General features: G+C 36.9%; 1 protein-coding gene across 1 annotated transcript in view; it reads right to left on the bottom strand.

Annotated features, from left to right (window-relative positions):
* Positions 1-993: 993 nt before the first annotated feature.
* Positions 994-24,354, bottom strand: part of DNA2 (DNA replication helicase/nuclease 2) — a 30,806-nt gene continuing 7,445 nt past the window's right edge. Inside the window, exons 5-21 of the mRNA XM_004680835.2 lie at positions 22,888-23,019; positions 21,238-21,454; positions 17,667-17,784; positions 17,048-17,213; positions 15,640-15,834; positions 13,983-14,213; positions 11,695-11,811; positions 11,499-11,608; positions 11,119-11,228; positions 10,314-10,538; positions 6,574-6,767; positions 6,393-6,482; positions 6,102-6,306; positions 4,517-4,606; positions 3,770-3,952; positions 2,149-2,295; positions 994-1,123 (exon numbers count right to left, since the gene is read on the bottom strand). Coding sequence (XP_004680892.1) covers positions 1,055-1,123; positions 2,149-2,295; positions 3,770-3,952; positions 4,517-4,606; positions 6,102-6,306; positions 6,393-6,482; positions 6,574-6,767; positions 10,314-10,538; positions 11,119-11,228; positions 11,499-11,608; positions 11,695-11,811; positions 13,983-14,213; positions 15,640-15,834; positions 17,048-17,213; positions 17,667-17,784; positions 21,238-21,454; positions 22,888-23,019 — 2,599 coding nt within the window. The 3' untranslated portion in view covers positions 994-1,054. The remainder of the gene's footprint in view (positions 1,124-2,148; positions 2,296-3,769; positions 3,953-4,516; positions 4,607-6,101; positions 6,307-6,392; positions 6,483-6,573; positions 6,768-10,313; positions 10,539-11,118; positions 11,229-11,498; positions 11,609-11,694; positions 11,812-13,982; positions 14,214-15,639; positions 15,835-17,047; positions 17,214-17,666; positions 17,785-21,237; positions 21,455-22,887; positions 23,020-24,354) is intronic.

Below are 24,354 nucleotides of genomic sequence, written 5' to 3'. Positions count from 1 at the left end.
CAAATCATCATTGTATAAAAAAAGGAAAATTAAGCCATACCCCATAACAAAAGGATACATGAAACTAAAAAAGGTACAAATATATTTTTCTATTGTCAATTCAGCAAAGCTTCTTTCCAAATGAAAATTTTATATCAAAATCTACAATGCTGAAATAGAACACTGAAATAAAAAATGGGAGAGTAAAAAAAAAAATTACTTCAAGACAATTCATAAATAATAACTTAAAAGACTATATTTAGAAAAAATGCACAACATGATATAAAAATAAACTATTATATGAAAAAAATTAATTATATTAAGATGTGATCCATGGCATATAAAAATCCTGTGGCGATACTGACATGGGGATCATTTTCTCTTAATATTTGTAAACAATGTTGCAGCAGAATAAACAGATTCGATATTTAAAATAAATAAATAAATGAGTGTGAGCATCCAAAAAAAAGAAAGAAAAATCTAGATTTAAAGGGAAAATCTAGTATCAGAAAGCAAAAGTCAGGAAAAACATTGATAAAATGGTTTTTGGATCTCAAACTATTGAAAAGGATAATATCTAGGTCCTCATCACCACAAGTTGTGCATTTTAAATGAAAAATCAGTGTTTTTACCCAATCTTTCAAATAACAAAATGGACATAAAGTAATCTATAAAGTCCAATTAGTCCTGAAATTTTAAACTTAAAAGTCTAAATCTCAGCTTCAAAAGTCAATCCATTTTAAAGTTGGTAAAAACACTCTTTTTACGTCACAAAAAACCCAAAATTATATCACATCAATCTAAACTTTTCAGTTTTGTGTCCATGTTTACTGAAAAAATAGTGTTAAATATTATACAGTGATAGAACTTCATACTTAACAAGATTATGCTCAAAAGAACAAGGAAAAAAAAAAAGGGATGCTTCCCCAAAGGAGAAAAGCAGTTAGTGTGGGCACTTCACTTTGCCCTTCAGAGTCTGACCACACACTGATTTCCCAGCACATCCAAATGAAATTGTGGGCGATTGTTGGGAATGATCACCATGTTCCTTTAAAAAAAAGGGCACAAAAGAGCTTTATCTTCTTTGAGAATCACCCAATATGTGACTAAGACTTTCATGCTCTCTTGATGGAAGATCAATGATGTAAAACAAATTAAGGAAGATATACTTAAAAACATTGCATAAAAACATTTATGACATTATCATATAACACTTTGTAATTTGGTTTACTGGACTACTAAAGCATAGATTTTTATGGCATTCTATGGATGATTACGTAATTCCCAAAGACAAAAATGGACTTTGGATCTCAAACTATAGAAAATAATATCTATGTACTTATCACCACAAAGTTGTGCATCTTAAATGAAAAATCAAGAGTTTTTACCCAATCTTTCAAATAACAAAATGGATGCTAAAATAATCTATAAAATCCAATTAGGCCTGAAATTTGTATATTTTAGCCTAAAACTTGCATATAACTTTTTAAAATAAGTTAAAAAAAAAGCGATTACATAATAAGAAATTGCCAATTTTTAAAATATAATGCTGGGGGCCTTGCTGTTGTTGCAAGGGGTTAAAGTGCAGCACCATGAAGCTATCTGCAGTCACAGCAGCACAAGTTTGGTCCCCAGCCAGGGAGCTGACCCACATGGCACAGCAGACCCCTCCTGTCTCACCCACTGCTCCCCTCAGCAGTGTATTTCAGTCCATCTGCCTGTTTTGCTACCCACTCTGGCTCTGATAAGTCTTCTCAACCCCCACACATCTGGCCTATACCCCACTTTTTGTATCCATAAATAAATAACACATCTTTTAAAAAATAAATAATGCTTTTTCCTGGATAAAGATTCAAAGGAAAAAAAAAAGATTGTGTATGTTAGGTGAGAGGAATCAGAATGGATAACTAATTTTCCTAAGTGTGTATTAGGAAGCATGTGCCCTTTTCCTAGGACAACAGATTAAGTAACTTCTCAGTCAAAAAGTGTCATTCCCCATCACCATCATTATTTCATTTTTTCCTTAAAATTTACTTACTATGAATTGTTTACATTCTTTCCTTTGTAGACTCAGATCTTTGAAATATGCACACAAAAATCCTTGAGATTTAACTTACATAAATACAATACTCAAAATCAAATTTGACCTTATACAAAACAAAAGGATATTAATTTTTCTGAATTTAGATGACAGAGAAGCTTCTCCAAAGGAGGATAGCGGTTTAGTGTGGGCTCACATCCCAGGAGAATCAGTTTATGTTTGGCTCTGGTTATAGCAACATTAAGACGTCGCCAATCTTTCAAGAGTTCACCAATCTGTAAGAAAAATAACTTCAATTATTTGAGTTTCCATATTTATCTGAGTTTCTTCTGACAAAGAACATGGCTTACCTTGAACTATTTTCCTACTTTTTAAAACCACAGCTCACATTGTAACTTTTTGAGATTTACCTTGTAATTTTTAAGATTTACTTATTTGTACATACAAGAACTAGAATGGGGATAAGAAGTTCACTAGAGACAGAGTGGGGAGCAGAACAGACAGATCTACTGAGATACACTACTGAGGGGAGAAGTGGGTGGGTCAGGAGAGGTCTGCTCTGCCGTATGGGTCAGCTCCCATGACAGGGATCGAACTTGTGCTACAGTAGCTGCAGATAGCTTGATCGTGCTGTGTCTTTAATCCCTGTTGTCACCAGGGAAGCCCCACACTGTAACTTTAACACAGCTTCATAGGCCCCCTTCAGACCTATCTTCACTCAGACACCAAATCAGAATCTCCAGGTGCAGGCCCAACAATCTATGTTTAACAAGATTCCTAGAAAATGAGGATTAGTATACAAATACTTATAAAACCACATATAAGATGCACATATAGATGTATCTATATACACATATGTATAGTGCAGCTCAGTGGTTATCAGAGGTTCATTTGTGCTAGAGCCAGGTACAGGGCTTGCTCAATCACGGGTGGCTGAGGACCACTCTATTTTCTCTAGCCTCTGGATGGAACATGAGGATTTTTCAAATATTTTCCTTGACAAAGTTTATACTACTGGTGAAAGGTCATATTTTGATAAGTAGTTTAGCCTAATCTATCAGTCAGAGAAATCAGAGCTAAAATTTAATGTTATTTCCTTAATAATGGGCAGAATGCTATAGATTCTCAAATATGACTTTAATTGAGCATCAAAAATGAGACAGACATCTCTGAGAATTTCAAAAGTGAGAAGTTTTGAGTCAAAGTAGGCTTCCTTTCTGTAGATAAAAATAATCTCATAATTCTGTAATATAAAGGGGTTACAATAGTATACAACAGTGAATTAAAAACAAGTCATCATTAAGATACTATTCTAGTCAGTGAAAAACTGCTTTTATATCTTTCAACAAGCTGATTAAAAAGAAAAACAAATTAGCAGTGATCTTAAAAAGACTTAGGGGACTCCCTGGTGGCACTGGGGTTAAAGACAGTGCTATCAAGCTACCACAGCAGGAGTCCAATCCCTGGCCAGGGAGATGACCCACATGGCAGACTCTCCTGACCCGCCCACTGCTCCCCTCAGCAGTGTACTTTGCAGTCGGCCTGTTCTGCTCCCCACTCTGTCTCTGGTGAAGTCTCTCACCACCCCTGCACCTCTGGCCTGTAACCCAGTTCTGTATGCATAATAAATCTTTTTTAAAAAAATGGTTAAGATGGTACATTTTATGTTATGCATTTTTACCATAATTTAAAAGGAACAGAAATGGGGGAAATGCCCAAAAAGACAGTCAGAAAATATAATTAACTCACAGTATCATCTTTATTACTTCTAACAAGAGATACCAAAATGATACTTTTGTCTCTTCCTTGGTATTTGTCTACTGTATTAACTTCAATCATCCCAGTAGAAGAATGTGGTAGTAAGTCACTGATGATCTTTAATTGCTGTCTGTATGGTGCAATTATACCAATATCAGAAGGATTACATCCAGCCTAAACAGGAAAAGACAATTTAAAATGAAAAGTGGTGACTTGTTATTTAAGTTCCATTAAATTTATTAAATGAAATGTTTACAGACAATACCAGGTTGATGCTTATAACAGATGTCCCTATTCTCAGAACTAAATAATTATTGAATGTATTCTAAATCTATGTCCATATTTCCTGAGATGAAATAATTCCTTCATTTTTAGAAGTTCAGAGTAGTATAATTTAGGCTTAACTGCCCCTAAAAAAATGTATGTACACACACACACTTACAGAAATGGTACAAATAAATAGATTTCATTCTCTGCTTTTCCTTACAATGAAGCTTTTAATCCCCAATCACTGTACTAATACCATAAGAATTATCTGATGTTACAAAAACTTACTCTACAGAGAAATCCAAAATGCCATTATAAAAACTATGCCTCAGATAATTTCCTTAATAAAAATGGGTTAATACCACGGGTTAACTTAAGCTCCTTCCATACATTCTAGCACCTTATTTTTTATGTACATTACTCTGTACCTTAATTTTAACTAGTCCTCAAAATTCACAAAATTTACGTTACCTTAATAAAAATGGAGGCCAGGAAAACTATGAGTTTGGCTTCTGTTAGATTGCTCACACCACCTTTTTCAACTTGTTCTGGTGCTGGAACCTAAATAGATAACATGCATCTTACTAGTAAACCAATCTCTAAAGTTAAGAATACTGTCAGTGCATATGTAGTCCTAAAGACTGTACTCATCTGTGGAGACAGATGAAAAATCTTCATCCTCAAAGATGAAGACAAAACAAACAAAAAAAATGAGGACAAAAGAATTAGCAAAAATGAATGATATTAGTCACTGTCAGAAAGCCACCCAAGGACAAGCCTTCTTAAACATGCCACTGTTGAGACTAAATGATTGAAACAAGTCAACCACATGGGGCCTCATGTACTTTACTTTTTTTTTTTTATTCTCATTTTACAACACTCAGAAAAGATAAGTAACTTGAGCAAGATTTCACAATAAATCATGGTACTAGGATTCAAATTTAGATATGGCTCTAACATCTGTCCTTGCCTTTTTTTTTTTTCTTTCTTTCTTTCCATTTTCTTAATGCCTTCCATACAAATTGTGGAGTAGACGAAGTTCCCCAGCTCTACCAAACCTGGTGAAACTCTCCAAGGACATCATCCCTATGTAACCTGAATTATTTCCTCAGGAATCCTCAGAAAAAGCAAACCTCAGTAACAAAAGTAAAGGTACTGGTTGATCCTTGTGAAGTAAATACATGTAAATCAGAACAAATAAATTGGAGCTAATAAATGCAGTCACTCATGAACTGAGTTTATCTGAGTAAATTTCCCAGAGCTTGACTATCCTACGGTGTTAAGTCTTGTTTTTGAAATGCTAGGAGAAATATGCAAGAGAATGAAAATTCCATCATGGTACACTGGTGAGGGCCTATTTTTAACAACCAGCTAACCCCACTCATCTTAATAATAAAAGACAAAATAATTTTAAAGTAATATACATACCAGTTGGTCACTATACTTTTAACTCTACTATGTAGACTTCTAAATCAATACTGAAAAGCACTAAATAAAGCAAACTGTAAAAAACAAAACAAAACAAACTAGGTTTAAAGGATCAAAAATTCACTTTTAGTTTCTAGAAATAAGAATTCAAGTCATTTAAAGTCCTTAAGAGATTTTCAATTAATGGCAGGTGTGTAAATTTGTCTGGATATGCTTATGTGGAGACAGGAGTTATCTGACAATCTCTGTAGTTTCAGCTAATTTGTTCTATGAACCTGAAACTGCACTAGAACATCAAGTCTATTTCTTTATGAAGCTCTTTAAAAGGACATCAATTTATCTTCCGTCCATTAGCCCTATTTTAGTGTCAATGCCAATTTCTTTTTCTAGGAAATGTAATTATACCCTCGATTTCCTTTCTAGTATTCCTTCTATAAAAATCACTTTTCACATCTACCAGTCCTCAGAATATACCTCCTGCCAACAAAATTGAGTCTACAGAAAGGTAAGATACCTTTGTGTTCAAGTAAATGAAGTACAGCAGCTTTAAGCTCTAGTGAACATTCACTATTGAAAACAGGAATTTAAATAACAACAAAAGAAAAATTAAAGAAAAAAACTGTTTTACCTTGCTTGTGTTAAGAAAACAAACAGGATTGCTTGGTTCAAATACTCCAATCAGCCAAGGATTTTCTGAATAATCAGCATAAAATTCCAGTTCTAGTTTCACATCTTTGAAGTTAGGTAGGCTTATCACTGCATTGGCCACTTTGTCTGATCCACATTCCATCTTGCCCTCATATGTCAACTTGTTACTTAAGGACATAATTTTACTAAGGGAATTATAAAAATGAATTTTAGTTTCGGTAGATGAAAATAAACATGAGAAATCACTCATAGTAGACACGGTGACAGATACCTGTTCATTCTGTACTGCACAGTTAACTCAACCACAGCATTCTTATTCTGCTCCAGCCTCTTGAACAGGCTTTCACTCATGCCAAGAGCTCTGTTAACAAATTAAACCCCAGCTTATAAATGTATTAATGGTGTCTCTTAAACATATTCTAGTTTAAATGAAAACTTCAATGTGCCATTACCTTGCTTCATGGTTTAGCACCAGGGGAGGAAGCTGCTGATGATCACCCACCAACACGAACCTCCGGGAAAAAAAAAGTGGTCCTAGGCAAACTGGTTGGCTAATTTGAGATGCTTCATCCACGATACAAAAATCAAAACTTTTACGAGAAAATATCGGATGGTTTATTCCCATACATGTTGTTGCAACAATAAGCTAAAAACAAAGAAAAAAGATGTTGTTTGACATGTCAAAAAAATGGAACTTGCTTTTCCCATTTTTTTTTAAAGATTTATTTATTTATTCATACAGAACTGGGGTACAGGCCAGAGATGCAGAGGGTGAGAGGATTCACCAGAGACAGAGTGAGGAGCAGAACAGGCAAATCAATGAAGTACACTGCTGAGGGGAGCAGTGGGCGGGCCAGGAGAGGTCTGCCGCACCATGTGGTCTCCTCCAGGGCAGGCACGGATCGAACTCATGCGGAAGTGGCTTAAGCTTCTTAGTGCAGTGCTTTAACCCACTGCACCACCAGGGAGGGCCGTTTTTCACATTTTTTAGATTAAAAGTTTTTGGTCCCAACAGCAAAAATCCACCAATATTACTTTAATTCTAAAAAGAATATGGAATGCTAATTTCCTTCAAAAACTTTTAATATAAAATTTTTTAAATTAAGTAAATCCTCCATTATATCAAGTCTGGGTATTTCCTACTGGAAACATTCAAAAGGCACTAACTTAATACAATGCTTTTTCTTTTCTTTTTTTTTTTTTAAGTCAATGAGGACTTCAGTTCTGAAATGATAGAATAGCTTCCTTTACTTCTCCTCCAGAGACTAATCAAAAACACTGGACATTATATATACGGCAATTGAGGACTCTGAAAGTCGTGGAGAAGGTATACCAACTAGGCAGGTACCTTGGTACTCAAGAACAATGCAGTATTTATTTCCCTAGTTTTGTTCTTGCAGATTTGAAGCAGAGGCTGGCAAACAATGAATGCCAATTGGTGCAAAGTGAGAAAAGCTTCAACAAAGTCTCTCTCTTTTAGCCAAAGTAATAGGAAAGTTAAAGTTTAATAGAAAATTTTTATGTAATGGGCACTCCAGGTAGCACAACGGGTTAAAGTGCAGCACTATGCAGACACCACAGCCACGTCAGCATGAGTTTGATCCCCAGCCAGGGAGGTGACCCACATGGCACAGACCTCTCCTGACCTGCCTGCCAAATGCTCCCCTCAGCAGTGAATTTCAGTAGATCTGCCTGTTCTGCTTCCTGCTCTGTCTCTGGTTAACTCCTCTCACGGCCCTTGCACCTCTGGCTTGTACCCCAGTTTTGTGTGCATAAATAATCTTTTTAAGAAAAAGGAAAGAAAGAAAAATTTTTAAGTTGCAGTACAGGCCAGAGGTATGGGGGTAGTGAGAGGATTCACCAAAGACAGAGTGGGGAGCAGAACAGGCAAATGTACTGAAATACACTGCTGAGGGGAGCAGCAGGAGGGTCAGGAGAGGTCTGCCACGCCACGTGGGTCACCTCCCTGGCAGGTGGTCAAACTTGCAGCGCAGTGGTTGCAGATAGCTTCATAGTGCTGCACTTTAACCCACTGTGCCACCAGGGAGGGCCAGACAGAAAATTTTTATACAATAACCTCGCTCGCCAAAAGCTGCAGAAAAAACTGTGATCCTCCCCCCACCAATGCTAGCAAAGGCAGAGTGGGAACCTATACTTCCACCCCACCTTTCATTACAAACAAGCACGTGAAAACACTAATAATCAGGGAAATGCAAATTAAAATCACAATGAGATATCAGACATACCTATCAGAACATCTAAGATGAAAAACAGTGATACCACCAAATACCAACAAGAATGACACAGTCATTGCTGGTGGGACTACAAAATATTTTTTTAATACAAAAAAAATTAGTTTGGTAGATTGAAAAATAATCAACAACAAAAAAGTATGTAACTTGTAAATGACCCAAAAGTCATACTTCTGAGTCCTCATTCCAGAGAAATGAATCCTATACATGAATGCCTATGGCAGCTTGACCTGTATTAGCCAAAAAGTGGGTTTCATCAAAATCCAGAATGTTGTTGTTATCCAGATGTTTTTCAACAAGTGAATAAACAACTTGTGGTCCATCCATACTGTGAAACAATCCTCATCAATAAAAAAGGAACAGACTATTGACACATGCACATTACGCATTTTATAAAGTTAAAAACTAAGACCCAACTCCTGGCCCAGCAGGCAGGTTTGGGAGGCTTGAATAGATAAAGGATTTGATAAGGTTACCTTGGGGACATGGCCATGGGACTACCACCACGCCCAGCTCCAGGAATGCAGAAGCAGATGCCAGAGTATGCTTTAGTGGCAAAGGCCAGGGTCCCAGACCAAATATCCCAGCATAGCTGGTGCAAGCTGGTGCCTCAAGGTAGCAAGCTCACCAAAAGAGTGCAAAAAGCCTCAAATCTTCCCCGCACACATCACCACTGCCATGCCTGCTGCTTCTCTTAGCAGTGATATTTCAATAAATCTGCCTTTTCTGTTCTCTTTTCTGTCTCTGGTGAATTCTTTCACTCCCAGGCCTCTGAGTCCATCTTAACACTTCTCCCTATCACACCATGGGCAAACCTCCCTTCATTAAATTCTTCCAGGGAGGTAGGGGAAATCTTTCTCTTGAGCCTACAGTGTCTCAACTGGCCTTTGCACAAAATAATCCATATGCCTAAGTGCTATGTTGGGAAGACCTGCTTTGAATCCTTTAATAATACGAAATACATACTTGGTTTTCTCCCTAGAAACAAAGCTCCTAAGACCCCTGGAATTTTCTAGGCCATAGGGGTACAAAGAGCATCTTTTATTATTCAGAATAAGCATCTGTCAACCAAACCTGCATATATGCTAGTGGGATAAATAAGACTCTGGGAGAATGGGGGCTGACTGCCTGAAGAGCCAAGTTTGTGACTGGAGGATTGGGATTTACAGACCTGCCTGCATCTCCACTTCTGGGCAGGGGAACAATGAATTAAGTCAATCACTAACAGCCACAATAACCTAAACAAAGATGTGTAGGGCCTCCCTGGAGCAGGGGTTAAAATCCTAGTGCTAACAAGCTGTCGCCAGCCACTACAGCATTAGTTCGATCCCTGGCCAGAGAGCTGACCCACATGGTGCAGCAGCCCTCTCCTATCTCGCCTGCCGCTCCCCTCAGCAGATCTGCCTGTTCTGCTCCCCACTTTGCCTCTGTCCTTTCATCCCCCAACCCTTTGGCTCCACCCCAGTTCTTGTATGTATAAATAAACATAAATAAATCTTTAAAGAACAAAAAAAAAAAGAAATATATCTAATCTCAGTAAGCAAAGCACTGATTATGAGCCATTATTGCAAATTAATTATTGCAAATCCAATAGTGGGATCATAGGAATCCCTGATTTACAGCTAGTCAGTCAGAAGAACAGGTCTGGAATCCAACTGACTTAAGTAGGGGGTAAGTTTGTGGTATGGAACCTAAGGGCTTTGCACTAACTTCAAGTAGCCTCAGAGGAACTGTGAACAGAAACAGTTTTCCTTTCATGGGATATTTTAAACTATAAGGTGGGTGGCCTGAATAATAGATAACAAATCTATTATAGAAATGAATCACATGCAAACTTGGCCAGTATGACTCAATCTCCCAAAATGTGGTTTCTTCTCTTGTTCTGGCTACAGAAATTACTCTGTATGTATTACACAATATTATACAGTAATTATACTTACTTGAGAATTGTAGAGTTCTTCTAGATGAGCTAAGGATTTAATGGAATTTGATTTACACATTTCCTCCTCTGTAAATTTCCGGATACCTGGATGAACCTTCTGCATCTGACCCAAGCGCAAAAATCCTATTTTAAACTTGGCTAACTTCAAAAGAATATTGTCGACAGCAGAATGTGTATAGCTGGTCAACAAAACACTAAAACCACAGGCATAGAGAATTCTCACCTAATAATAGAAGAAAGGAAAATAGCATTACTTTTAATTTTAGTTAATTTCCAACATGATTATATTTTCATAAAGAATTAGAAAACTGTCTAAAAGATGAACCAAGTAGCTTCTCAAAACATATCATAGACAAAATTTATGAAAATTACATGGTGCTAATAGATACTATGCTACATATCATATGCTAATAAGTGACAGTAAATTTTAATAGATATCAGTACTTAATAGTGCCTGGTGAATAGTATCATTCAATAAATAAGCTGCTGTCATCATTATGATTAATCTAAGAATACTTAGAAATATTACTGACTATAATTTATCATATTTTAAAGGGAAAAGAAAACAAATGATGATACACAGGCCACCAATAGAAAGAGATCTTAAAACAATTCTAAATGCAAGAAATTTACAGGACTCTAGCTATTTGTGAGTGAGTTTCTCTATTTTTATGTCCTCCTAGAAAGCTGATTTCAAATAGACATTTTACTTAAAAACCAGCCCTTTTGATATCAAACATCACATCCTCTAAACTGAAGACACAGTGATATATTAATTTCTAAGCCAAAAATAATAACCTTACGAGAGTACATATCGTAGTTGTCTTTCCTGTTCCAGGCATACCCACGATGAGTGTGTAGTCCTTTGAAAGAAGTACTTTTTTCATTGCTTGCCTCTGAGGTTTATTCAAACCTATGTTTATATTTAAAAATAAGGGAAACGTGTTACATTTCAATGAGCAAATTCATTATTTTATAAGAAAAAGCAGCCTCTTCAAATTTGTTTTTGAGTACATCTTTTCAAAACAAGAAAATGTCATGGTGACATTAAAGGATATATATAAACTAATTTCAGAGAGACTTAATCTGATCATTGTAACTGCAAGTTTAATACATGTTTAAATCACTAGATTATAGTGTAGTTTAAGTTATGAATAGGCACAATCAGCGGAAGTGGACACACCTTTTAGGATGCAGGCAACTCTATCTTTTGCATCATGTGGAAGGACAGAACTGAGGTAGGAAATAAACTGAGGTTCACGTAAGTCGATGATTAAGTCTCGAAGTTTTTGACTGGAAAGAAAAACAAATGTTTTTAATAATAATGATGATCCATAGGAAAGCAGAGTAAAAATTCAGATTCACTCATTGTCACAAACCTGGTGTAAGTGTTTTCCATTAGCTTGGAAAGATTTCCTAGTGGAGTACTTATATCACAGTTTTTTTCTTCCTGGTCCAATCTGAACAAAGTCGATGCTGGGAGTACTGACACATTCCTAAAATAGTAGTTCAGATGTTTATGAATGTTTTTCATTTAAAATAGTCAATTGATCTGTATAAGAAACTTATTGATGTCTGCCAGAGAAAATGGGCCAGAACAGTTGTTGGAAGGGCTATCAGCAGCTGATTCTCTCTTGTGAGTCAAAGACAGCAATAGCCCCAGATTGGTGAGAAATGGGAGGACACAAGGCATGAAGGTCAAGGTAAGAGGTAACCAGGCGCTTAAAATACTGGCTGACAATTCACTTGACCTCGAACCTGGGCCATAGCCCCTCAGAGAATCCTGAGCACAGTACTCTTTTTCTTAAAAGATTTATTTTATGTATTTATGTATATAGGAAGTAGGATGTTGGACACTGATACAGGGGTGAAAAGATTCACTAGAGAGAGAGTGGGGAACAGAACAGGTAGATCGATGAAATACCCTGCTGAGGGGAGCAATGGGGGAGACAGGAATGGTCGGCTGTGCCATGTGGAGTCAGCTCCCTGGCTGGAAAATGAACTTGTGCTGCAGTGACTAAAGACAGCTTCCCAGTGCTGTGCTTAACCCCTTGCACCGCCAGGGAGGGCCCAACAACTAACTGAGGTAAGTATACTTTTATTATATCATATCTGCAAATGAAAAAAAAAAAAATGTTTTTTTTTAAAAGAAAAGTAAGCAATGGTCCAGAGTGCTAAGAAGCAGTAAGCTTTGTAACTGCTGCAAGGTATCTATCAGGCCTGATATACATGAGGATGTGAGAATTAGACAAGGTTCTGTCCACATTAGAACAAGAACAACAACAAAAAGACTATCCACATTAGCACTATGGACCATACTGAAAAAACTTAAGTTTAATGGTCTGGCAGGTCCTCAAAATGTTTAATGGAAAAGTAGCACACAGGGCCCTCCCTGATGACACAACAGGTTGAAGCACAGCACTATAAAGCCATTGCAGTCACAGCAGCATGAGTTAGATCCTTGGCCAGAGTGACCCACGGAGTACAATAGACCTCCCCTGACCTGCCCCCTCAGCATGCATTTCAGTACTTCTGCCTATTCTGCTCCCACTTTCTCTGGTAACTCCTTTCACCCCTGCACCTCTGGCCTGCACCCCAGTCCTGTATGTGTAAATAAATGAATGAATGAATGAATGAATGAATGGACAGATAAATCAATCTTTAAAAAAAAAAAAAAGCACATTAACGATCAATTCTACAACTAGCTGACTAAAAAGGAAAATAAATATTGCCATAAAAACCTGTGTGCAAATATTCATAGCAATACTAGCCAAACACCTAAAAAATGAAAACAACTCAAAGGCCCACCAGCTGGTGAATGGACAAACAAAACGTGCTTTATCCACATAGTGGGTACTATTCAGTTGTAAAAAGAAATGAGGGCCCTCCTTGGTGGCACAGTGGGTTAAAGTACAGCACTAAGAAGCTAAAGCCACTTCAGCATGAATTTGATCCCTGTCCCGGAGGTGACCACATGGTGTGGCAGACCTCTCCTGACCCACCCACTGCTCCCCTCAGCAGTGTATTTCGTCAGTCGGCCTGTTCTGCTCCCCACTCTGTCTCTGGTGAAGCCTCTCACCGCCCCTGCAACTATGGTCTGTACCCTAGTTCTATATGCATAATTTTTTTTTAAAAAAAATGCCATTTACAAAAGACTACATATGAATCCATCTATGTAAAATGTTCAAAGAACAGGCAAATATAGAGAGAGAAAACAAAACAAACCAGTTGTTTGTTTATGGGAGTGACTGCAAAGGGGTAAGGGCTTCATTATGGGGTATAGGGTTATGGTTGCATAATTCTATGACTCTAATAAAAAATATGGAATGGGGCTCTCCCTGGTGGCGAAATGGGTTAAAGCACCACATTATGATGTTCTTAGAATCCACTGCAGGATGAGTTTGCTCCCCTGCCAGGGAGCTGACCCACATAGGTGGCAGACCTCTCCTGACCCGCCCACTGCCCCCCTCAGCGGTGTATTTTAGTCCATCTGCTTGTTCTGCTCCCCACTGTCTCTGGTGAATCCTCTCACCTACCCTACCTCTGGCCTGTACCCCAGTTCTGTATGCATAAATAAATAAATCTTTAAAAAAAATACATGGAATGATATACTTTAAATGGATAAATTGTATGGTATGTGGAATAGATGTTAATAACATTTCATTACCTGTCCAATAAACAGGTTACTGTTGTCATACTAACTTCACTCACATATCCCCTAGACAAAGCAAAGAGGGTCCTCTCTTCTCCACTCAAAATAATTCTGTCACCTGACATTAGGTGTGTGATAGGCATGGCACCATTTTTACGTTGGAAATTATGTAAATATTGTCCATCACTAACTGTCTTTATGTGTCCTGTTAGAATCAGGTTTCCAATGCAGCTGCCATTCTTCTCCCTTTGAAAAAGAGAAAGATTCCATTTATATCATATACATAAAATTTGCATTTGCTTTTTCTACACATTACTTGTAACCCCTGGAAACTTTAAGACTAATATTGATTCTATCTATCCTTTCTACATTTTCTACAATCTACACTGAAGTGGTATAAATGCTAAGGAAATGTCTTCTGTATTGTTTTTCACGTAATCTTTTACCAGGGCCTCTCTGGCATAGGGGTTAAAGCCTCAGCTCTATCAAACTATTGCCAGCCACTGCAGCACAAGTTTGATACCCAGCTGTCCAGAGAGGAGACCAACTTGGCACAGCAGACCTCTCCTGTCTCGCCAGCTGCTCCCCTCAGCAGTGTATTTCAGTACATCTGCCAATTCTGCTCCCCACTCTGTCTCTGGTGGATCCTCGCACGCTCTATACTTCTGGCCTACACCCTAGTTCTTGTATGCATAAATAAATAGATCTATGAATGAAAGAATGAAGGATCTCTCACCAATAAAGCTCATGATAAGTGTTATAGCACATCCCCCTGCTGCATCCACAGTCAGGGATCTTTGAACAACTCGGGTATCAGCACTTTGGCCCACATCCCTGCACCCTGTACTGATACCTATCAACATTACAAAAGACAACTCTAATAATCTGTTCCTGATATAAAGAAATACCAACCTATCCTTTTAGTATTTTCAAAAGGATTTATTTTTATTAAAATAATGCCAAGAAAATCAATAATTTCACAACTTCTAAGAAATACGTATACAGAAAAGTACACAAAATTTGAACCTTCATGTAAATTTAATAAAAATAAACTTCTAGGGTCCTCCCTGGTGGCGCAGCGGGTTAGGGCACAGCAATGCAAGCTGGCTGCAGCCACTTCAGTGCGAGTTCGATCCCCTGCCCAGGAGGTGACCCACATGGCACAGCAGACCTCTTCTGTCTCGCTCACTGCTCTCTCTCTTAGCAATGTACTTTGTCAATCTGTCTGTTCTGCTCCCCACTCTTGACTATGGTGAATCTTTTTACCAGCCCAGCACCTCTGGCCTGTACACCAGTTCTACATGTAAAAATAAATATTTTTTTAAATAATTAAAAATAAACTTCTAAATTTTAATTTTAAAACAGTAAAAAAAAAAACCTTGCTAATTAGTACTATGCCTGTATGCTAAAATTCACTATAATGTATGCTCATTTATATCTTACAACTGATAAAGATTTACTAGTAATTTTTAAATAAGATTTCTTGAGACATATTTGACTACTGAAAATAAGTAATAATGATACTCTACTTTGAAACAATACATAGTTATCTGGAGTTGTCATGAATAGATGAAAACACATGACATAACCAGTACATATCATAAATTCCAAATGCTACCCTACTAGCTAATCCAAATTACTAAAATTTTACTGTATTTAATGGACCACTTACATCTCTGAAGCTGGCATTAGCCATATATTTTGGTGATTCTTTTTATTGTCCTTTGATTGTGACTCTAGCGTTAGCATTAAACACCAAAGGCTGAAATACTCCAGGTGTGTATGCTTTAGATGCTGGGTTTCTTCTTTTATTTTGGGCAGCACATCAACTGGAACTGAACTGTCATCCATCTGCTGTTCAACTGCTCTAAATACAAAACTCCAAGTTAGTGTTTATGGAAACACTTCATTGTTGGCTACGAAAGGAGATATTTCTAAAATGAGTACATAAATAGGGTAAACATCATAACGTTTTTACATATTATTCTTTTATTTTCTAATCATCATAACTTATAACCACCAAACCCAATTTTCTTGAAATCATTTCAACTTTTTAGGGGCTTCGCTCATGGTGCAAGGAGTTACAATGTCAGCAGTATGAAGCCACCAGCAGCCACTGCAGCAAAGTTCTATCCCCAGCCAGGGAGCAAACTCCTCCACCCACCTCAGGGAAATGATCCACATGAGGCAGCAGACCCCTCTTTTCTCCCCCACTGTTCCTCTCAGCAGTGTATTTCAGTCAATCCACCTGTCCTGCTTCACACACTGTCTCTAGTGAATCCTCTCAACTCCCCCCCAATCCATGTCTGGCCTGTAACCCCGTTCTTGTATACATAAATAAACAAAATAAATCTTAAAAAAAAAAAGGCGTACAATAATTTCTCATTTGGCATTTTCAAAAGGCTCTTGTAAACAATGGCTTCAAGCAAAATGACTTATAATCCATGACTTATAAATACTGAATACCCAGTGTATTATGTTCAAAATAACTATACTACATCTTTCTTAAACTGCATTAAGTCCTAAAATTATTTCATTTCCCCAGAAATTAAATACAGTATAATTAAAACATACACTTTTAGCAAAAGTTTTCCTATTAAACTTTTAAAAAATAAGTTTCCGGCCCTCCCTGGTGGCGCAGCGGGTTAAAGCACAGCACTGAGAAGCTAAAGCCACTTCTGCATGAGTTCGATTCCCACCTACCCTGGAGATGACACATGGTGTGGCAGACCTCTCCTGACCCGCCCGCTGCTCCCCTCAGCAGTGTACTTCGTAGATCTGCCTGTTCTGCTCCCCACTCTGTCTCTGGTGAAGCCTCTCGCCGCCCCTGAGCCTCTGGCCTGTACCCCAGTTCGTAGGAATAAATAAATAAATCTTAAAAAAAAAAGTTTCCCAAGGAAACAGGCTTGCTAGGAAATAAGAACCGTGTTGTTATATTTGCAATTCCCTTCATTTCAGAGGTGCCGTCTACAGAGAAAAATAACTAAAATAAAATCAGTGATGTCAGAGCAGTAAGCAATGTTAAATCATATTGAGTGTATACTCATCTTGAATTAATAATTTGGGAAAACTGTGTTTACCTGCTATAAAGAGCACAGGTGCTCACTTGTGAGCAATATTTACAAGTCTGCTGTTCCTTAATTACTTCTGGCAAAGGAGTAAGCTTTGTCTTCTTCATTCCAGTAACCGATTTGCTAGTACGGTGAAACAAAGAGAAAGCCATCTGGTTCCTTAGCTTTAATAATTCTAGGGGGCAAAAAAAGGGGAGAGTATCTATAAGAATTATATAATATTTACATATTTTCCCACTATTTAAGTAAAAAAAAAAAGGAAAACATTCATATTTCTTACTATACTTAAAAAACCCCTGTTAATATTTTGGTATATCCCCTTCAAATATTTCTTCACTTGATAATTCTTTAAGCATGCTATCAGTAGAGTTGGTAAGTTAGTGTTTTATTAGCTGAATGCTAAGGAAAAATACAGCTCTTTAAAGAATCTCTAGTATAAGTTAAGAAGTTTAAAATAAATATTTCAAAAATAAAATTCACAAAAGTTAATCATTTCAATGATATAGTGTATTGGCAAAATTCTTTAAATTTGAGTGAGTGTCAGGTATAAATATGTGTCACCAAGAGCTGAAGTTCAAAACAAACAAGTAAAACCTAGAGAAGTAAAATTCAGAGGAAACAGCCCCACCTCTTTTATCTAGATGGTTGGCAGGCACAGGGTACATCTGGCCAGTCTTGAGGTAGAGCAGCAGGCCGGCCTCTGGGTCAGGTCTTCTCTCTTGACTCAGCAGAGTATACAGAACAAGCTGTGGAAATATTGTAAATGCTAGCAAATACAACTTGAACTTTCTACATTTCCCAAAATGTCTTGCAACAAAACATTATTTCAAAATAACAAGGTCAATTAAATTATTTCCATTTTGAAAATAACATGAGTCAAGTTAATAAAGGTAACACAATAAAATCAGTGTCAAATATTTAATTTTATAGAAATTGTTTAGGCTCTTCAGTTTAACGCAGTAAATATTATAATTGTTCTTAGTTGTTATTTAGGTTTCTAATAAATTAAAGAGAAAACTAATCAAATAATCTAAGAAGACAATCTTTAAGACACTATTAAGGAAACAAACAGAAATGGAAAGGATCAGGAGAATTAACATTGTTAAAATGACCATCTTACCCTAAACAATGCAATGCCTATCAAACAATGCAATGTACAGAATCAATGCAATCCCCATGAAAGTTTCAGTGGCATTCTTCAAAGAAATAGAACAAATACTCTGAAATTTACATGGTACCACAAAAGAGATTGAATAGCTAAATCAATCCGGACAAAAAAGAATGGTAGTATCATATGCCCAGACTTCAAACTATACTATATAGCTATAATAATCAAATATTATAGCACTGGAATAAAAAAAGACATAGACCAATAGAAAAGAAGTGAGAGTGCAGAAATAAGCACACACTTACACAGACATCTAATTTATGACAAAGAAGTCTCAAAAATGATATTGGGAAAAGTGGACAGTGAATGCAAAAGAATAAAACTAGATTATCTCACATCATAAACAAAAATTAATCTAAAATGGATTAAAGACTTGCATATAAGATTTGAAATCATAAAACACTAGAAGAAAACATAGGCAACGCATTTTATGACATTTCTGTCAATGATGGCTTTATGAAATCTTCTCCAACAGCAAGAGAAACAAAATAGAACATTAACAGCATAAATCAATCTAAAAAGCTTCAGCACAGTGAAAAACTGTCATTAAAACAAAAAGACCCCCTACTGAATAGGAGAAAATATTTGTACATCATACATCCGATTGATACCCAAGATTGACAAAGAACTCACAGAACTCAATAAAAGTAACCCAATCAAAAAATGGACAGCACTGAATGGACACTTCTTCAAAAAAGACATATATAGGGCCAATAAGCATGTGAACAAATGCTCATCATAACTTTTCAGACCTGTGTGAATGGCTCATATCAAAAATATCAAAAATAAGAGATGGGGCCCTCCCTGGTGGCGCAGCAGGTTAAAGCACAGCACTGGGAAGCTAAAGCCACTTCCGCATGAGTTCGATCCCCGCCTGCCCCAGAGGTGACCACATGGCGCGTCAGACCTCTCCTGACCCGCCCGCTGCTCCCCTCAGCAGTGTACTTTATCGATCTGCCTGTTCTGCTCCCCACTCTGTCTCTGGTGAAGCCTCTCACCGCCCCTGCAACTCTGGCTTGTACCCCAGTTCTGTATGCACAAATGAAATAAATCTTTAAAAAAAAAAAATAGAGAGATGGTAAGGGTGTGGAGAAAAAGGAACCATCATAACCTGTTGGTGGGAAGACAGACTGGTGCAGCCCCTGTGGAAAAAAATAGGGAGCCTTCTCAAAATATTAAAAGCAGCTCTGCGGTATGTGCTGGAAGTTCCATCCTTAGTATCTACCCAAAGTATACACAAACAGTGCAGCACTATTGACAACAGCTAAGTTATGGAAACAACCGAAGTGCCCAAGGACAGATGAGTGGAATAGGAAAGTGTGCATATATGTAAGTAACACACACAATACAATGGAATAGTATTAAGCTATATTAAAAAAAGAAAAAAGAAACACATCATTTGCAACTGGATGACATAATGCTACGCAAGACAATTCAAAAGAGCAAATACAAACACCGGATGATTTCACTTATACATAGGATGAGAAAAAAAAAAAGGGTCAGATAAAACAAAACTAATAATACTATATGTATGACAAAACTGACACCATGAAAGGAGGAAGGAAAAGCGGAAAGTGGGTTGTGGAGGGGCCCAGTGGACCATGTTGCAGGGCTGGGGGACCTTGCTGGTGAGTATGGTGTGGTAACATACATCGGAACAGGTGTGAGCCAATACCACTGTATCATATGCAGTGTTGTAAACCAATCTTACCTCAATAAAACTATTTTTTTTAATTTTTATAAAATAAATCTAAGTTTCATGTACACAGAACACATTTTAAGTGTTTTACTTAAGAAACAGTTTGTCTTCTATTTTGGAATGATATCCCTTCTACATAGACTTTAACCAAGTCTTTAGTTAATAATTTCAAACATTTTGTGCAAACCAAAGTGAAAAGTTCAAATTTTCTAGTGGGGTAAACAGTTTTTCCCTCCACCTCCAATACCTGTAAAACCTAATAATAAGAGAAACAAAACCAAAGTGACCTGATTTCTGCTTCCCAAACAGAAAAGTTTTTGTGAGATCTTTCAATGTTCAGTATACAACTAAGAATCGCAAGAAGGCTTAATAAGAGGAGACTCTTTATTCCCTCATAATTCAGTATTTTTAATCTGTACCTTATTTATATAAAATCCACCTAAATAATAAATGGGCAAAAGGAAATTTAAATTATACTGCAAATGTTATTTTTTATATTAGCCATTCCCTTAATGGATATTATATCCATTAGTCCGTATTATTACCATCATAATACAATAACATAACATTTTAGTTTTACCTTTTCTGATGTTTTATTTTTGCTGTGGTGTGTAAGAGAACATACCACAGATTACAAAGGTGGAAATGGGGAAGAGAATAGAAATAATTACCAAAAACCCTGGAATTTGGTATTACTTTTATCTGCTAAGTCATTCTATATTAATAGATGTTTCAGATAACTTTGAAGGACAACTGAAGATTGTTATGGTTAGCAAGAGAGAAGATCATCAAGAACTTTCTAATATAAGACACATTTCTAGGTTTCATTTTAGCTTAAAAATAAACATAATCAAGATTAAAAGCCAGAAATGCAATAATGACTTTACACTGATAGTTTCTAAAGAGTATCCTATGTAGATGTTACATGAATAAGGTAGCTCTGTGGTAAATGAAGTTTAGGAAACACCGGGTAAAATATAGCTAAAACAAATTATACTGCTTTCATTTCTCAAAAACTTCAATAGTTTGATGTATATCACTGATTCTCCAAATATACTGTTTCCCTAACTTAATGGAGCAAGGAATTCTTCTTTTAGAAGCACCTGTTCAGACTGGTAGCATAAACTTGGCAACTCTGGCTTACAAATTCAACTGTTTACTTTTCTGGAGAAAACTTTCTGCTGTAGCCATGTATATAATTATAAAACAGAGAACTCTACTTGTATTACAAATTGAGAAATATTTAACTCAAATATTACCAAATTGATATATATATGTAAATCAAACTATATCTTAAGTAATCTAAACATTCAATTTTCTTAAGATTTATACCTGACCACGGTGTTCAATAGAATTTGATTCCTTTCCAGTTTTAAGTTCCAGTGGCATTATCTTATATTTCATTTTGCCTCCACGATGTATTTTCACACCAACTGTAACATCTATTTTGCCCTTCAATCCAAACCTAGGGGACCAAATGCTCTCTTCAATATCCAGTGAATTTAGCACTTCAATATTACATGTTGAATTCCCATTACCATCACTTGGCCTAAGAAGAAACACAAAAACACTTCTTTAGAACACGTAGTTCATTTCTCATCTGTTGGCACACAGAGAAAGAGGGGTGGGAGAGTCTATAAATCTTTATAGAAGTGATTTTCAAAGTGTGGTCCCTGGACCAGGAACACCAGCAACACGTGGACCAGTAACAACAGTGGAAACTTGTTACCATGTAAATTATCTGATGGACCTACTCCATCAGAAATTCTACAAGTGAGACCCAGGGATTTGTTTAACAAATTTTGCAAGTGATTCTGATGTATATTCAAGTTTTAGAACCATTACATGTAGACTTTGGTTCAATTTACATTTTCTTAATATTTATCTCCTGGTCCTACTACAATCTCTCTATCTCAGGTCTTTGTATTCTAGGTTCTAATTACTGTATAATTTCATTAATTGGACTATAACCTCACAAATATCAATCTGAGTATTCTCATATACAATTATTACAGATTAATAAATACTGGCCAGCATGTGTTGAAACCTAGGTAGTGATGCACTCCTCCTTGTAACACCAGGTTAAACTGGGTAAGAATGATCTTTTCTTTATCCACTATTTACGCAGAGTGGGGCCTGATCATGCAACACTTCACCTCCAAGCGCCTGGGGACGTCTCTGGAGGAGGACATGGGCCGCTCCCACATGTCTTCATTATTTTTTTTACTTAACCATTAAATGAACCCATCTCCACCACTACAGATATTTAAAAATAAGTACCCAACATTGTTCTTTACATTATTCTGATTTTAATATCTTAACTATTAAATAAGCCAAGAATACAGGAGAAAAGGAGGGACGGGAGAAAGGAAATGATTTAGAAAGCATTTTAATCTGTTAAGAAATAGTTGCCAGTCTATTTGTAGAACAAATAACAGTATTTCAATATAATTGCTATGATTTTAATCAACATAATTCTATGAAAATCATCTGGATTTTTATTCATACGATATTTTATTCATACTATAAAAATCATCTGAGTGCCTCATTCACAAACAGACACATACAAAATCCCATCCGAAATAAATGAAATACATATAACTCTAGGCTGGGATCAAGAGATTCCCTATTTTAGACTCAGCTTCACCTGATAAAAGTCCTGAACAAGTTGGGCCTCCCTGGTGGTAAAAGGGGTTAAGTCTCAGCACCATGAGGCTATTGGCCAGCCCCTGCCACAGGAATTTGATGCCTGGCCAGAGAGCTGACCCACATGGCACAGCAGACCACTCCTGTGTTTCCTGTTGCTCCCCTCAGCAGTGTACTTCAGTAGGTCCACCTGTTTTGCTCCCCACTTGGTCTCTGGTGAATCCTCTCACCCTCTGTACCTATGGCCTGTACCCCAGTTCTTCCATGTAAAAATAAATAAAATCTTAAAAAGAAATCAAACATACAAACGCCATATAAACAAAATGGATTTCTTACAGAGAGAGCTGCATCTCAGGGGAGTCAGCTGAAGTATATTTATGCATGAAATCTCCAGCCCATTTAGAGAATGAAGGAAGATACTCCTCTACTTCTTGTTTAATGTCATCTGGATTCAGATTTAAGCGGTACCTGCCAAAGAAAGAGATAATATGAAAGCCTAAGTAAGGACAAAACATCCAAACAAGCAAACCAAGTGCCCACTAATCAATGGATAAACAAAAGGTGACATATACTATATAAATAGTGGGATGTTACTCAGAGATTAGGTTATAAAAGGCACTGTGGTTTCCTATGTGCTCTCTTCTTGAAACATTCAAGGTGAAGAAAGCAGGAGCTGGATTGTGATGACCCCTCAGGCTGTCCAGTGACTCACCTATGTGACTACAAATTGAGGCCACCCATCAACAGTCAGCCAGGAACTGAGGCCTCCCGCCTGAATTCAATTCAAAGTGATAAGAGCATCTTCTTGGAACAGAACTTCCCTCACAGCCAAGCCTTCAGAATGAAGCCCCAAATGGACACCCCGAGCCAGAACCACCCATCTTGATATACAGAAACTGAGATGATAGATGTTTGTCATTTTAAGAAATGAAACTTTTACATGACCTGTTTTCAAACAAGAGATAATCAATATATTACACAAGGTACCACCATACTCTGATTTGCATACAGCAGAAAAAGTAAGAATTTTAAACCCAAAGCAGCAACTAATGTGTTAAGTAGAATTCTTAAAGCAAAACTTTATTAAATATACTCAAGGGTTTTTTCCTCTCTTTTTTTTATTTATAATATAACAGTTTATTTTTACATCATTTTGTGCCTTTTTCCATCTCAGTTGTAATCCCCGTGGACTTCTACTCAAGTTTTAAGTGATAAACTGTGTGGTGATTGATGAGCAAGAGATAAGTCTGTCCTCTAGTTTCATCATGTACAACAGGTTATATGAGGTCATATAAAATAGTCAAAAGCAATTAACACAGTGTCTGGTATATGGCAGCGTCTAAAATGTTTTAAGCACAATGGGTCGTATGTGGTCAGGAAATTAGTAACTGTATGGAATTCTAGAACACATTTTTTCCAATATAAACAGTAAAATACAGAATTATATTTTGGAAAAATTGGTTATGTCAACTGGTAAGGAAAACAGAACTATTGCTAATAATAAAAGCATGTCTGAAAAGAGGGAAATTGTAATAGGAGTCAAGAAAGGGGGACAGGGCCTCGCTGGTGGCTCAGGGGTTAAGTCTCAGCACTACAAAGCTATCAGCAGCCACTGCAGCATGAGTTCAATCCCCAACAGGAGCTACTCACATGGTACAGCAGACCTCTCTTGTCTCGCCCACTACTCCCCTCAGCAGTATTTCAGTAGATCTCTTTGTTTCCTACTCTGTTTCTGTGAGTCTTCTCACATCCCCTGAACCTCTGGCCTACACCAGCTCTTGTATCACAAAAAAATAAATCTTT

The sequence above is a fragment of the Condylura cristata genome, unplaced genomic scaffold (assembly GCF_000260355.1).
Source record: "Condylura cristata isolate star-nosed mole 26May11 unplaced genomic scaffold, ConCri1.0 scaffold00011, whole genome shotgun sequence".
NCBI lineage: Eukaryota > Metazoa > Chordata > Mammalia > Eulipotyphla > Talpidae > Condylura > Condylura cristata.
This window is presented reverse-complemented; position numbering and strand designations above follow the sequence as displayed.